General features: G+C 63.7%; 3 protein-coding genes across 15 annotated transcripts in view; 2 read left to right on the plus strand and 1 right to left on the minus strand.

Moving 5' to 3' along the window:
- UBE2O (ubiquitin conjugating enzyme E2 O) overlaps positions 1–9,176 on the plus strand; it is a 56,453-nt gene extending 47,277 nt beyond the window's left edge. For both annotated transcript variants that reach the window (XM_033848582.2, XM_033848583.2), the window contains exons 7-18: positions 109–218; positions 355–505; positions 727–1,199; positions 1,555–1,709; positions 1,958–2,070; positions 2,164–2,292; positions 2,909–2,998; positions 3,761–4,457; positions 4,696–4,832; positions 6,438–6,641; positions 6,739–6,796; positions 6,943–9,176. In XM_033848582.2, coding sequence (XP_033704473.1) covers positions 109–218; positions 355–505; positions 727–1,199; positions 1,555–1,709; positions 1,958–2,070; positions 2,164–2,292; positions 2,909–2,998; positions 3,761–4,457; positions 4,696–4,832; positions 6,438–6,641; positions 6,739–6,796; positions 6,943–7,613 — 2,988 coding nt within the window. In that variant the 3' untranslated portion in view covers positions 7,614–9,176. The remainder of the gene's footprint in view (positions 1–108; positions 219–354; positions 506–726; positions 1,200–1,554; positions 1,710–1,957; positions 2,071–2,163; positions 2,293–2,908; positions 2,999–3,760; positions 4,458–4,695; positions 4,833–6,437; positions 6,642–6,738; positions 6,797–6,942) is intronic.
- An 851-nt stretch (positions 9,177–10,027) lies between these two features.
- SPHK1 (sphingosine kinase 1) lies at positions 10,028–13,319 on the minus strand. Of its 2 annotated transcripts, none has more exons than XM_019938772.3 (6): positions 13,161–13,319; positions 12,287–12,490; positions 11,797–11,949; positions 11,601–11,695; positions 11,405–11,520; positions 10,028–11,106 (listed from the first exon to the last, which is right to left on the minus strand). In XM_019938772.3, exons 2-6 carry the CDS (start codon positions 12,294–12,296, stop codon positions 10,305–10,307), a joined length of 1,176 nt encoding a protein of 391 aa, XP_019794331.1. In that variant the 5' UTR covers positions 12,297–12,490; positions 13,161–13,319; the 3' UTR covers positions 10,028–10,304. The 2 variants fall into 2 exon arrangements, with proteins under 2 accessions (XP_019794331.1, XP_004314665.2); XM_004314617.4 differs by lacking the exon at positions 13,161–13,319 and adding an exon at positions 12,786–13,125 and having other exon boundaries at positions 12,287–12,507.
- An 892-nt stretch (positions 13,320–14,211) lies between these two features.
- PRPSAP1 (phosphoribosyl pyrophosphate synthetase associated protein 1) overlaps positions 14,212–14,946 on the plus strand; it is a 51,995-nt gene continuing 51,260 nt past the window's right edge. For 9 of the 11 annotated variants that reach the window (XM_073797853.1, XM_073797859.1, XM_073797854.1 and 6 more), the window contains exon 1: positions 14,213–14,350. The gene's annotated coding sequence lies outside the window, so the exon portion shown is untranslated. Of the gene's footprint in view, positions 14,351–14,409; positions 14,857–14,946 lie in introns of those variants that run through there. The other 2 variants (XM_073797861.1, XM_073797856.1) reach the window with 2 other exon arrangements.

Below are 14,946 nucleotides of genomic sequence, written 5' to 3' on the forward strand. Positions count from 1 at the left end.
GATGAGGACCTGCTTCCTGCTCTGGGGGCAGGTGGGCTCCGGACAGCTGCTTAAAGAGAGGGCATTAGAGCCTGCTGACCGTGGCCCTGTCCCGCCCGCCACCCCCAGGTGCAGGTTGTGGAGCTGAAGGTCACGTGGATTACCAAGAGCTTCTGTCCGGGGGGCACGGACAGCGTCAGCCCCCCGCCCTCTGTCATCACCCAGGAAAACCTAGGCAGGTGAGCGGCTCCACTGCGCCACCCGCTCCAGCGCCCCCAGGGGCGGTCCCCAAGCAAGTCTCTGGGCCGCGGGCACGGGTGCGCGGGGCTGAGAAACCCCTGGCCCAGCCCCTGCCTCTCCTCCCTCCCCTCCCAGGGTGAAGCGTCTCGGATGCTTTGACCATGCTCAGCGGCAGCTCGGGGAGCGCTGTCTGTATGTCTTCCCAGCCAAGGTAGAGCCGGCCAGGATTGCCTGTGAATGTCCAGAAAAACACTGCGCCCAGGGGGAGGGCTCTGTGGCCAAGAAGGTATGTCCTCGGGCTTGGGGCTTGGCGGGCGTTTGAGGAACTGGCCTGGAGCCATTTCCACAGCAGGAAGGTCTGTGCTTTAGGCCTTGGGGGGCAGCCCTGATGACCCTTGCAGGCCAGTTAGGTGTGTACAGCTGTCACCCCTCAGACCGAGCTGCCTGGGGTCCGGCCGCGTCAGCCGGCTCTCCACAGCGCCCACCCTCCCCGTTCCTTCCCCGCAGGTGAAGCGCCTCCTGAAGAAGCAGGTTGTGAGGATCATGTCCTGCTCCCCGGACTCTCGGTGCTCCAGGGACCATTCCGTGGAGGACACAGGCAAGAAGGGGGCGGCCAAAGCCAAGAGCGAAGCAGGGTCCGCCAGCCCCGAGGAGACGCCCGATGGGTCTGCCAGCCCCGTGGAGATGCAGGACGAGGGCCCCGAAGAGGCCCACGAGGGGGGCGAGCAGCTGCCCCCCTTCCTGCTGAAGGAGGGCGGGGACGACCGGCTGCACTCGGCCGAGCAGGACGCCGATGACGAGGCCGCCGACGACACAGACGACAGCAGCTCGGTGACCTCCTCCGCCAGCTCCACCACCTCCTCCCAGAGCGGCAGCGGCGCAGGTCGCAAGAAGAGCATCCCCTTGTCCATCAAGAACTTAAAGCGGAAACACAAGAGGAAGAAGAATAAGATCAGTCGGGACTTCAAGCCGGGGGACAGGTGAGCTCAGGGGCGCCTCCCTTTCCCGGCCGGGTGTCCTGCCCCCGCCCCGCCCCCACACGCATGCACACCCAGGCTCGCGTGCTCGTGGGCGCGCTCATGGTCTGCAGGCCCCACGAAGGCTCAGGGGCGCCCAGCCGAGATGACCTGGGTGCCTGGGCTTGGCCGGGTGGGAAGGAGGGATCTGGGAGTGGGAGAGGGCGGGACGGGGGCCCCTTCCCGGAGGAGATGCCTGGTGGGGAGACTTGTTTCTTCCCTGCTGCCTGATGCTCAGGGTTTCAGGTTACCAAGCCCGCGAGGTGGGGCGGTGGGTAGAGAGCGTAGCTGCCCTTTCCTCACTGGTCCTGCCCTGCAGGGTGGCGGTGGAGGTGGTGACCACGATGACCTCAGCAGACGTGATGTGGCAGGACGGCTCCGTGGAGTGCAACGTCCGCTCCAACGACCTCTTCCCTGTGCACCACCTGGACAACAATGAGTTCTGCCCTGGAGACTTCGTGGTGGACAAGCGAGGTAGCGCCGGGTGGGGCTTGGGAAGAAGGGGCGAGAGGTCTGGGCATCAAGGACACTCCCCTTGGATGGTGGCTCACTCTTCTGAAGACTCGGGGAGCCTTTCTGGCCTGCACTGACCGAGCCAGGGAAGCAGTGGGTTCTGGGCCCCGTTGTGGTTGACGTGCAGTGGGTGGGTGGGTGGGTGGCGGGTGGCACCACCAGGGTGCCTTAGCTAGTCATGCGCCCCCCCCCCCCCGCTGGGTCCCCAGTCCAGAGCTGTCCGGACCCTGCTGTCTACGGCGTGGTGCAGTCTGGGGACCACGTGGGCCGCACCTGCATGGTGAAGTGGTTCAAGCTGCGGCCGAGTGGGGACGACGTGGAGGTGAGCGTGTGCTGCCCCCACGTTTCCTTCAGGGTGGGCTCTGGTGGGCTGGATGTAGGGCCCCTGGGCTCACGACCACCCATCCTTTCCCAGCTGATTGGAGAGGAGGAAGATGTGAGCGTCTACGACATTGCCGATCACCCTGACTTTCGGTTCCGCACGACCGATATTGTTATCCGAATTGGCAACACTGAGGATGGAGGGCCTCACAGGGAGGATGAGGTACGTGCGCCCTGGCCTGTGCGTCAGCTGCAGTACATGATGGTGCCACCAGGTGGCACCAGGAGCCAAGGCCTGCAAGTCCTTTGGGCTGCGTGTCCACCCCAAGCGCCTTCCCCAGGAGAGCGGCTGCCGGCAGTGGGGCCGCTCAGTCCGAGCACCTGCACGAGGACTCACCTGCCTGCCGGGCTCAGGCCTCGTTCACACAGCTGCTCCCTGGGCCTATTAGAGAAGCCCATTCCTGTCCTCCGCGCCACGAGCGTGGTGTCAGGCGCTACAGGAGCACAGGAGAGGCCTGGGGAGGTGGCGTCTGAGCTGCGCCCTGGAGCCCAAGTGGGGACACGGGGTGGGGTTGGGCAGATTCCAGGCAGAGGAAGAGTGGGGACGAGAGTCCCGAGGCTGGAAGCCCGGAGAGACCAGGGTGCTGTGAGCAGGAAGGGAGTGAGTGGGGGGCTCAGTGGACAGTGAGCATTGGGGGTGTTTCAACCAAAGGGTCCCGTGCTCGAGGTACTCACGGTGGTCTCTGGCTGGTGCCCACATCCCTTCTGTTCTCATGGCCTTGCCCCTGCCCTCACCCTTGGGGAGCTGCACCTTTGACCCTGTCCCATTTGCCCTGCAGCCGTCGGTCGGCCAGGTCGCCCGCGTGGACGTCAGCAGCAAGGTGGAGGTGGTGTGGGCTGATAACTCAAAGACCATCATCCTGCCCCAGGTGAGCCCCTGCAGAGCCCACCTCGCGGCTCCAGACCGTGGCAGCCGGGCCGGGAGCTCAGATCTTCCTGGCCAGGGAGTCTGCTTTGGGGGAGGAAGGTCTCAGGGAAAGGAAAGGCAGTGTTACACCCAGAGCCCCGGGGTGAGAGAGTCGGGAAAGCAGAGAGGCAGCCTACAGCTGGATTGCCAGTCGTGTGTAGATTTTCTCAGACCTCCCAGATCTGCCTGGATCCCCGTCCACTGTGGTAAGAAAACACGGGTTGCTTCCTTTAAGAAACAGAGCCTTCACACCAACACTTCTAGGAAAACTTTCACAGATCAGGGAGAGAAAGCAGATGGGTTCTGAGCGGCAGGGCTGTTTTTGACGCTGTTTCTTCGCTCCCTTGTTTGAGCTGATGCTCACACCCCAGCTCCCCTCTCCTGGCACCAACGTGGGGTGGGGAAGGGGCTCACCCCTCGTCCAGGAGGCCATTCCAGGGGCGGGAACAGGCTGTGACACGGCCGCGCTGACCAAGTGCACTCAGCGGCCAGGAGGCTGGAACAGGCCTTGGCTGGGCCTTGGGCCCATGGGTGGGGCTGGGGCAGCGGAGGTGCCTCTCAGGGGCCTAGGGCCCACCAAGCACAGAGGCCCAGCTGCGGAGGCCAGCGCAGGAAAGGGAGGAAGGGTGGCGTGGCTGCCGAGGCCTCAGGGCGCCATCAGCTCTGAGGGTTGGGGTCCTGGCAGAGCGCCCCTGAATGGCCCGCGCCCCATCTCCCCCACCAGCACCTGTACAACATCGAGTCTGAGATCGAGGAGTCAGACTATGACTCGGTGGAAGGCAGCACCAGTGGGGCGTCCTCGGATGAGTGGGAGGATGACAGTGACAGCTGGGAGACGGACAATGGGCTGGTGGAGGACGAGCACCCCAAGATAGAGGAGCCCCCCATCCCAGCCACCGAGCAGCCAGCGGCCCCCGAGGAGGACAAGGGAGTGGTGATCAGCGAGGAGGCTGCCACGGCCGCCATCCAGGGAGCCGTGGCCATGGCCACCCCTGTGGCTGGGCTGATGGAGAAGGCGGGCAAGGATGGGCCCCCGAAGAGCTTCCGGGAGTTGAAAGAGGCCATCAAGATCCTGGAGAGCCTCAAGAACATGACCGTGGAGCAGCTTCTGACGGGCTCGCCCACCTCCCCCACGGCGGAGCCGGAGAAGCCGACGCGGGAGAAGAAGTTTCTGGACGACATCAAGAAGCTGCAGGAAAACCTCAAGAAGACCCTGGACAACGTGGCCATCGCAGAGGAGGAGAAGATGGAGGCGGTGCCAGACACTGAGCGCAAGGAGGACAAGCCCGAGGGGCAGTCGCCTGTGAAGGCCGAGTGGCCCAGCGAGACCCCGGTGCTCTGCCAGCAGTGCGGCGGCAAGCCCGGGGTCACCTTCACCAGCGCCAAGGGCGAGGTCTTCTCGGTGCTGGAGTTCGCGCCCTGTGAGTTCGCCCCGTGTGTGTTCCAGATCTGGAGGCCAGGTGGCTGGCCCCTGGCTGCCGCCCAGGGCCGGGGAGCCGTTTCCCTGGCCTGGGCATCAGTCCCCATGCCAGAAGAGGAGGGCAGGGAGCATGTGGGTTCATCCACCTGTCGGGGGAGCGCTCCCAGCGGCCGCCGCACCTCCAGGTGGAGTTCCCAGGCCTCGCCCTGAGGAACTGACCACTCTCTTTCCCCCTCTAGCAAATCACTCTTTTAAGAAAATTGAGTTCCAGCCTCCAGAAGCCAAGAAGTTCTTCAGCACGGTGCGGAAGGAGATGGCCCTGCTGGCCACCTCGCTGCCCGACGGCATCATGGTCAAGACCTTCGAGGACAGAATGGCAAGTAGCCGGGTGCGGGCCGGGCCTGGGGACCACCGGGCGCCCGAGAGGCTGCAGCCTCGGCGACTCCCTACGGGGCAGGACAGGCTCCGCCGGGGGAGCCGCACGGCTGGCAAGAGTCCCACGCGTGCGTCTAGACCAGATGGTCGTCCTTTTAAAAGTTAGCTTAAGATTGTAATGATCACCTGACTCTTCTCTTGTTTTTTGAAAAATTAGAACATTTTAGAAAAAGTCATAGTTGCCTTTGACCAATCCTCACCCTGCCCCCAGGGGCCATGACTTCAGGAGTTTCATGGGTCTCCTTCTTGGTGATTTACTTCTGTGTCTACGAGTTCGTGCATCGCCATAAACCAGCCTATCCTGTAGGATTTCTTCTACACGAATAGCACATCATCATACGCATCATCTATACCTTGTTTTTTTTTCAGTCAACAGGGTAATTTTTGAGACCTACTGATGTAGGTCATTGCTTTTTAGCTACAGGACAGTATAGCCTCCCGTGGCCACGTCACACTCCATTTGCCACTTCTCTGTGACCTGGGCCCCGTGTTTTGAGTCATGCTGGTGGAGGCGTGTGAGCGCCTCCTTGTTTGTTCCAGGAATGAGCGAGCGTGGTCCATCTGCCACCTTATTGTTCAGCAGACCTTCACTGGGCCTTGCTGTGTGCCAGGCACCATGTGAGACACTGAATTTGGGTCCGAGTGAGGCCTCAGCTCCAGCCCAGGCCTGGAGGAAGGGGCCAAAGGAAAGGGACCACAAAGAGAGGCACTGTTGAAATGGGCCTGCAGGTGGCCAGAAACCCCAGGGCAGGGCCAGGAGCACGTGCGTGGTCAGGGCTGCTCGAGGTTCTTGATGATGCTTTTAGTTTTCCTTGGGTTTTAGTAAAATTCCTTTTGAAAATTCCAGCCCATCTCAGCTCTGCTGGTGGAAGAACTCTTCTGTTCGCTTTCTACCCAAATCTCACTCCAAGGGAAAGGGAAATCGTGTGTTATCTTGAGGCCCACAGAGTGGCTCCAGTCCCAAGCACACGCGAGGATTCCGTCACCAGCTCGTCCTGGGCCCTAGCCGGCTCTCAGCTCGTTGCTCACCCGGCACGTTGCCCTGGCGATGGTCCCCCCAACCCCGACAGTCAGTGTGGATCTCTGGTGTCTGTGGAGAGTCTCCTCGATGACTTACAGCCTGAGTTTCTAGTGGTCTCCCAGCATTTTCCCCGACTTCAGTTCCTCTGATCCTTCTAGTTCCCTAAAAGCAAGTGCAGCCTTGCCATCCTGGGATGTTCTTTCATCTTCTGATGGGTTGTAATTGTTGCTTCACTGGGGGTGGGGGGCTGTTTTGAGGACTGCAACTTACAAGTAATGATTTATAAGGAAAAAACCTGGTAGGATACAAACTGGCTTGGAAAATTCTTTTTGTGCCGGGAGTTAAAAGATGCCAAGCAGGTCTGCACAGAGATGTTTGCGTTTAGCTTCTCTGTTGTGGGCAGTGTCTGGAGTCCCAGGGGGCTGCTCCTGCTGGAGCCGCACAGCGCCCTGGAAAAGATCACATCCAGCTGCCCCGTGTGGAAGCCCGCCGCCAACCTCAGCCTTCCCTCCCTCCCTCCTCTAGGACCTCTTCTCGGCCCTGATCAAGGGCCCCACTCGCACCCCCTACGAGGACGGCCTCTACCTGTTTGACATCCAGCTCCCCAACATCTACCCAGCCGTGCCCCCCCACTTCTGCTACCTCTCCCAGTGCAGTGGCCGTCTGAACCCCAACCTGTATGACAATGGGAAGGTGTGCGTCAGCCTCCTGGGCACCTGGATTGGAAAGGTGGGTCCGGTGCCGGCACCTGGTCAGGACTGGGGGAGGCCAGTCTGGACAAGTGTCTGGGACAGAGTTGATCGATGGCACTGTGTGTGTGTTTTAGGGGACAGAGAGGTGGACGAGCAAATCCAGCCTTCTCCAGGTGCTCATCTCCATCCAAGGTACGGTGGGCGGGGCCGGGGGTGGTGACAGGGCTGCCGGAGGGCACAGTGACTCTGGCTTTTGCGTCCCCCACCTCCTGTCTGTAGCTCTGGCCTCCTCTCGGGGGTTGAGGTCGGGCGGGCCTGATGGGCTTCTCCTCCCGCAGGTCTAATCCTGGTGAATGAACCGTACTACAACGAAGCCGGCTTTGACAGCGACCGCGGCCTACAGGAGGGCTATGAGAACAGTCGCTGCTACAACGAGATGGCGCTCATCCGCGTGGTGCAGTCCATGACCCAGCTGGTGCGGCGGCCGCCCGAGGTCTTCGAGCAGGAGATCCGGCAGCACTTCGGTACTGGCGGCTGGCGGCTGGTGAACCGCATTGAGTCCTGGCTGGAAACCCACGCCCTGCTGGAGAGGGCCCAAGCGCTGCCCAACGGGCTTCCCAAGGACAGTAGCTCGCCAGAGCCGCCAGCTGTGGCTGAGCTCTCAGACTACGGCCGAGAAGAACCTGAGGACGGAGGGCTGGCCCCTGGAGAGGCCTCCCAGGGCTCAGACTCGGAGGGCGGCGCGCAGGGCCTGGCCTCAGCCAGCAGGGACCGCACAGACCAGACTTCGGAGGCAGCGCCTGACGCCTCAGTGCCACCCAGTGTCAAACCAAAGAAGCGGAGAAAGAGCTACCGGAGCTTCTTGCCTGAGAAGAGTGGCTACCCTGACATCGGCTTCCCCCTCTTCCCGCTGTCTAAGGGTTTCATCAAGAGCATCCGGGGGGTCCTGACGCAGTTCCGGGCCGCTCTGATGGAGGCGGGCATGCCCGAGAGCCTGGAGGACAAGTAGTCAGCCAGCCCTGGAGGAAGGAGCGCCGCCGCGGGGAGAGGCCAGCTGCTGCCTGCTCACTCCCTCCCCTGGAACCTCCCCTCTTCCCTTTCCTCCTCCGTCCCCAGTGCAAGCCCTGCCCATTGCCCTTTTCTTCCCAAGGTGAGTTTGATGCTGAAGTGCAGGAAGTTTCTTGAGATGCTGCCATTTCTGTTCCCAAGCAATCTTCCAGCAAGAGGGGTCCGCGTGGCAAAGAAAATCTGAACCCTGTTGCTGATTTTCCACTTGTCACCCCAGGCAGGGTGTCCCAGCACTTCCTCCCTCGCCATCTCCACCTCAGGTCGGAGGTGGGCCTTTCGTGGGGGCTGACGCGGGAGAACTCGGGGCCCAGGTGTGTGCGGACCCGCGGGGCCGGACCCGTGGGACGAGTGGATGTGCCTTGCATGAAGTGTGGGTTGCTCCAGCGGTGCCCCGGTCCCCTTTGTCCTCTTCAGTCCCACTGTAGCTTCCTAGTGTCCCAGGCCCTCCTGCTGCCACCACCAACCGCCTCCTCCCTCGTGTCCCAGCGTCAACACTCTCCCTTGGGAGTTGTAGCTGCCGTCACAGACTCCTGGCTCTGCTCTGGCCCATTTGCACAGGAGAGCCTTCGGGCCTGTTGAACTCGCTCTCTAAGAGAGGTTGGGACCAGGCTGGGTTCGGGGTGACCCCCAGGAGAGGTGGTGGCCCTCACACGCTGACATGGAGTGAGGACCAGGGAGCTGCTGGGAAGGAAACAGCTGTAGGTGCCTTGCTCTTCCTGTCCCACGGGGCCTTGTGCATCTGCTCCCCTGCTCAGCCCCATCCCAGGGCCCCCGGAGGCCGCAGCACAGACAAGGCCAGGGCAAGTGCGAGGGCCCCTCCTGTAGACTGTGCCCCTCCCACTATCAAATGCTAACGCTGGGAGGCGGCATATAGCTCCCTGAACACAGCGAGCCAGCCCTCTCTCCCGGAGGATGAGAGCGAGGCCTGTCAGCCCTTCACTTACAAGCTGCAGGCTCAATGCGGGAGAGAGGCGGCCCGCAGGCTCCTCCCTCGCAGAGACGGGCCCAGAGGTTTACAAGTTTTCTAAGCGTTTGATAATGTGAAGCTCCAGTTGAGTAGGATGCTGTTGAGCACATCGCAGCTGTGTAATTTTGGTGTATGTATGTAATATTTAAGATTGAAAGAAAATAAATCTCAAAAGCAAAGATATTAACTCTTACTAGAAAAAAAAGACAAAATAAGAAGCCAAAGCATGATGCGTCTTGTCCGCCTTACGCTGGCTCCACACCTGCGCTGCCGCAACCGCGCGGGCGGCCGGCAGCAGCGCGGGGAAGGGCGGGGCCGGAGCCGGTGTCTTGTTCGAGGATCACCCCGGGTGACTGCCGCCGGGGCTGCGCTTCCCCGGTGCGTTGTTCATGTGGAGATGTGAATGCCTACTGCTTAAGATACCTGTATAAAGTGCGGTGTGATTAAACTTTTTTTTTACTTGCACTTTTTTTTTGTTTGGCTCATTACAATGTACAAAAAAGACAAGGTGGCACCATTAAACCTGCCTCTGCCATCCATCCGGCTCTGTCGCCTTTCTTCCCCTCGGGGGCACCTCACACACCCTCCCCAGGGGAAGGAAAGATCCCTGTTGCTGGGGAGGCTCGAGGCAGCGGCACCTTCCCCTCCCAGCCTGCTTCTGCGCCTCCGCGCCGCCCGTCCGGGGGACTCACGGGGGCCGGGAGATGAGGGTCTAGAAGTTCAGTGGGTCGGTGCTCTCGCCTCCGAGCAGGGCCCATGTCCTGTTCCTCAAGAGCTGCCTTTCAGCAGTGCGTCAGCGGTAGCCGTGGCCCCCAGGGGCCCGTGACTGACCAGTTGCACCGGTTCAGCTCCTTCCAGGTGCTGGGGGAGCTGACTCGGCAGCACCTGGCCTGGGCTTGAAGCCAAAAGGGTGCCCCGCTTTGAGCGGGTAGCATCTGCCCCTCCCTGCTGCTTCCTTTTAACCCCCCGCCCACCACTCCCCCACAAGGACGGGTTCCTCCAGCTGCCTGCCATTTGGACCTCTGTTGCTCCTTGCCCGTTCTCCCCAGTGCGCCTAACTCGGAGGCGTTTTCTCTTTCCGCTGAGACTCGCTGGCCGTGTGGCCCTAGGTAAGACACACTCGCTCTGAGCCTCAGTCTTCCTGCTTGTGCGAAGAGGCAGTTGGCTCCAGGCCAGATGTGGCACAGTCATCACTGGGGCAGGGCCCCACCCCTACAAAAGCAGCCGGGACCAGCTCTGATCCTGTGCCCACCACCAAAATGACTTCCCAGGGGCCAGTAGCATGTGCACTGCCCCATCCAGGAGGGACCGTTGGGCATCATGTTAAATTCTAGAGCCCTGGAAGAAGCAAGACCCCACTCTCCCCAACCCCTAGGATAAGACCAGTAGGCTGGGAAAGTTGCTTTATTTGGATTTGATTCAGGGGGTGGGGCTCCCGGGGCTCCCAAAACCAAACACGGTGGCCTCCACGGTCCTAGCCCAGCACCTCATCCTGGCCTTTGGTGGGCAGAGCCATCCTTCCCAGCCTTCTCCAGGAGTCTTCCTCCTCCTCCCGACCGGCCACGTGAGCTGTGGACAGGCCCTCCAGTCCCTGGGGTGGGAGGGAGGGGCCTAAGCTCAGAGTAAACCAAGTAGACAGACTAAGGCACGGCAAGGCCCGCGGAGTCATAAGTGCTCCGCTGGAGGTGGCCTCCAGCTGGGTGAGGCCTGTGGCTCCAGAGAGGGTGGGGACTCCCTGCAGCCACTGACCATCCAGAAGTAGTTTGGGTGCACCTGGCCCTGCACAGCCTCACTGATCATCAGTTCCCCGTCCACAGCAAACACACCCTTCCTGTCCTTGGGTTCCAGGCGGAAAGCAACCACGGGCACGTACACCAAGTGGGGACAGTCACACTCCATGTGCCTGCCTTTCTCCATGGCCAGGAAGAGGCGCAGCAGTGTGGCCCGAGACACACCTGCCCGCACGTAGAACAAATGCATAGCGCCGGCCGCACAGCGGCCCATGGGTGCAGCAAACATCTCACTGCCCAGGTGTGAGTGCAGCAGCGCCAGCACCAGCACGAAGTCCTGCTCCGGCACCACCGTCCAGTGAGAGGGCACTGCCTCCTCCAGGGGCACCAGGTGGGCGTCCACAGGGCCCTGCTGGGCCTGCTGGTCCCGAGCGGGGCAGGGGGGCATCTTGGAGACCACCGTTTCTACAGGGAGGTAGGCCAGGGAGCCCTGGTAGGTGCGCAGGGCCGCCAGGCGCAGGAAGGTGCCCAGAGTGAAGCGCATCTCACCCAGGCGCCGAAACTTCTCACTCTCCAGATCCACGTCAGCGATGAAACCCCAAGCCAGGCTGAGCACGGAGAAGAGGCGCTGCCCGGAGGCTGTCTGCAGGGACAGCAGATCCATGGGCGCCAGCAGCCGGTGGCACAGCAGCCGGGTGCAGTTGGTCAGGAGGTCTTCATTGGTCACCTGCTCGAAGCTGCAGAGGGAGAAGTCAGATGGGGCGGGCAGGAGCCCTCACACGTCCTCCCCTTCCTCCTCCTGGGGAGTTGGGGCGGGCGAAGTGACACTGAGTCCCTAGGGAGTTGGCAGGAGTGACAGATGGAGCAGGTGGAGGCAGCAGCTGGAGTCACGGAGAGGGCCCCAGACGGAGGGGCCGAGGCTCCAGAGAAGAGGGCATGGAAGTTACCCCTGGGCATGGTAACTTACAAAAGAAAGCCTGGCAGTAGGGCGGCACTAAGGGGAAACAGAGGGCCACTGTGGCCCTGGGCTCTCACCCGGCATAATGGTTCACAGAAGCGGCCAGTGCATTGCCAGAGCCGGCTGGGAGGCTACACAGGGGCTTCTGGATGGCGGTCTCCCAGTCAGGCCGCTCCATGAGCCCGTTCACCACCTGTTGGAGCGCAGGTGGCCTCAGCCTGGGAAGCACCCCACCCCCACGACCCAGGCCCAGCCTCCCGGTGCGGGCCTCACCTCATGCATCAACCCGTCTCCAGACATGACCACCAGCGCGTCCCAACGTCTCAGGTCCTCCGCCCGCACCAGCTCCCGGGCGTGGTTCCGCCGCTCTGCGGAGAGACCAGCGCGGCTATCACGGCGGGGGCTGCGGTGGGGGGTGGGGGGTCCCTGTCTGGGGATGCTCCCTGCATCCCCGCGGGGAAACACTCACCAGTGAGCGTCAGCGTGAAGGAGACATCGGCCTGGGCCAGCAGGGGCTGCACGTGGCTCCGGAAGAGCTGCAGGCCTTTGCCCTTGCCCCCGCGCGGATTTAACAGCACCAGCACTCGGCAGGGCCTCGGGAGCGGGTTCCGGGAGCCGCCCGCTGTAAAGACAAACCCGAACCGGCCACTAGGGGGCTGACGATCACAGCAGGGGGACTGGGGTGGAAACGCTGTGCCTGAAACCCACGGGTAACTGATCCAACAGAGTCTGACCAGAGGCAGCGGCCTCCAGCGGTGGGGAGCTCCAGCGGCAGCCCCGCGCTCCTCACCCGGCCAGCTTGGCTTGGCTCAGGCTCGGCCCGCTTCCGGTCTCGTCGGGAAAAGTGCTTCTCTCGGGCGTCCCCAGCCTCTTTTGTTCACCTGACTCGGGCCAACCTTCCTCTCTCTCGAGAGAGAAGGGATCCCCCCACAGGCCTTCCCCGCCAGGCCCCCACAAACCTGCATCCATAACCTCGACCCGTGGCCCCCGCTGCCAGGGGGTCCCCGGCGCTGTCGGGGCGCTGTCCGCGGCGGCGGCTCCTGCCTTCAGCTCCTTATCGGTCCTGCCCAGGCGGGCGTCTCGGTGCCGGCTGTGGGGCTCGCCCTCCCCGCCCGGAGCCGGGGCTGTAGGGGCACCCGTGTCATTCCCTGCGGTTGCCGGATCTGGGGGAGAGGAGACACTGCTGGTGGAGTCCGCAGCGGCCCCCTGAGGTGGGGGGCGCCCTGCTAGGTCCTGGGACCACGCGCGGGAAGCCGCGCCTCCGGCATCGCCTAGTTTTCCGAGAGGTCCTGAGAGCCGAGGTCCAGTGCCACCAAGGGCGCTCCCGTCCTAGAACTGAGCTCCCACCCCCAGAGGCAAAGGGTCTCTTCCTGAGGGGCTTTCTTTCCTGGGGCCTCGGGTTCCGGCCCGACGATGATTCAGAGCCCCGTGGCTCTCTGCGGGGGATCAAGTCCTCACCCCCTGGGCGCTGCCAGGAGGAGGGGAGTCCAGTTGCGTGAAAATCCCAGAACGTGAGTGGACATCGCAGGGCGCGAAGTTCGGGGCGAGCGATCCCCGCCCCGAAACAGCCGGGTCGCCGTGTCCTCTACCCTGAGCTCCGGAGCGGCCGGAGTCGCCGCGCGCGCCTCTAAGGACCAGGCTCTGCGGCGCCGCGCGCAGCGCTCGTGGGAGCAGCGCCGGAGTCGCGCAAGAGCTGAGCCGGAGCCCGGCCGCCAGCCGCCGCCTCCCTCGGCCGCAGCCGAGTGGGCGCGGAGGCCATGCGGTGCACGGCAGTTCCCCCGACCGCCCAGGAGCCACGCACGGCGAGAGGACAGGGCGGGCGGCCAGCCCTACCCAGTCGGTCCGCTTTGCTGGGGAAGCGCCACCTCCGTTCCCCACAGTGGCCTAGGGCTGAACGCAGCTCGTCCCTGGCTCAGCCTCGCATCTGAGGGACAACTGGAGCGCCGGGCAAACGCTGACCGCACGGCCTCGCTGTCTCCAGCCTCAAACTTTTGTCTCAACTTCGGGGAGGGACCTGTGCCTCGCCCCCGGGCCTGGCCACGCCCCGCGCTCCCCGCGTTTGCGGGGGAGGACCCCGCGCCCTGCATAGCTGGAGCCCGCCTGTCCCCGGCCTCACCGCGCCGCCCCCCGCACGGTCAGCGCCCACGGCTCGGCCACGCGCAGCCCTTTGCCTGGGTCCCGGGACGCTGGGAGTAGGCGACCGGCGGAAGGCGGCGCCGCAGCCCGGCAGGCGAGGTGGAGGCCGTTGGCGAGGCGCGGAGCCCCAGGCCCGGCCACGAGCGGCGCGCCGCGAGCGCAGCGTCCCGGGCGCGCGACGGTGAACGCGCAGCGCAGGCCGAGGCACGGGCCTCACGCGATCTCGCCTCGGCGCCCAAAGTCGGAGCGGCCCCCGGGTGGGACTCCGGGCACACGTGGCTCAGGGCTCCGGGCAGACCCTCGGCTGTCCCTGGACGCTGCGACCTTCCGCCCCGGAGTCTCCTGGCAGAACTGGCCCCGCTCCCGGCTCCGGGCAAGCAGCGCCCGCTTCGCGCGCTCCGCCCCATCCCACCCGGATTTCGAGGCCCAGATCCCGCCGGGTGCCCCCCGCTCCGTGCCGGGGCGTCTCTCCAGCCGCTCCAGTTCTCCCCCAGAGTTATTTTTAGCCTCCCGACCAGGCAGCTCTGCAGCGCAGCCACCGAGCCTGAGGCAGCCAGGCGAGCGGTCCCGGGGAAGGCTGGCGACCTGCGCGGGGGGATGCGGTCCAGAGGGGGGATCCTTGTCAAGAACCTCAAAAGTTGGATCTTTTTCACAGAGGACAACGTCGAGGCTCGCCTAGGCCAGAGAAGCTGCTCCGCAGCGGGCGATCCAGGCCCACGCACCCGAGAGGAGCTCGGCGGTGTAAACAGGCCTAGGGGTCCCCATCCGCATTGGGCAGCCAAGCATCGGGGGCGTGTCCTCCGCCGCCTCCACCGGCTCAGTGGGAAGATGCAAACGGGCCCAGGACTCGTGTATCGGTGCTTGTGTGATAAACATATCACCGGCAAGTAAGTGTCTGACCTGAACTTGTCCGCGACCAACTCGAGTAAACTCCCTGGGGGGCTGTTGGCGGCGACCCAGAGGAGGAAGTTACCAAGGCGGACTTGGCGACCTGACCAGGTCGGGCCAAAGTTAGGAAAAACCAAACGGCTGTAGGAGGCTGAGGTGGTACAGGCCCAGGCTGCAAAGTGCTCACGCGCCCACACCTGCCCCCACCGACACCCGCTCACAACTCTCTTCCCATCGCCTCAAGTCGAGAAGAGGCAGGTCTCTGCGGCCCCGGTAACTCGGGCGCGCCTCCGCCGCATCTCTTACAGAGGACCCAGGCGGCCCGGCCCCGTTTCCCAACACCTGGGAGGGGAGGAGGGCGGGGCCCAAGTGTCCCCACGTAGAGGGGAGGCGCAGGCTGGGACGCGTTGGCCTGGCACGCGTCCGGGTGGTGGCCACCTCCGTCCTGCGTGGCCCCCGGGCAGCCCTGGCTGGGTCCTGAGCGTCCCGAGCGTGTTCCGGGAAGGTGACTCAGCGACGCTTTCACGGGTCGAGAAACCATGCGAAACTAGGAACCGGGCGAGGAAGCGGGGGCGGGGCGGCATCGCCCTCTCGC

Source organism: Tursiops truncatus, chromosome 20 (assembly GCF_011762595.2).
Source record: "Tursiops truncatus isolate mTurTru1 chromosome 20, mTurTru1.mat.Y, whole genome shotgun sequence".
Lineage (NCBI taxonomy): Eukaryota > Metazoa > Chordata > Mammalia > Artiodactyla > Delphinidae > Tursiops > Tursiops truncatus.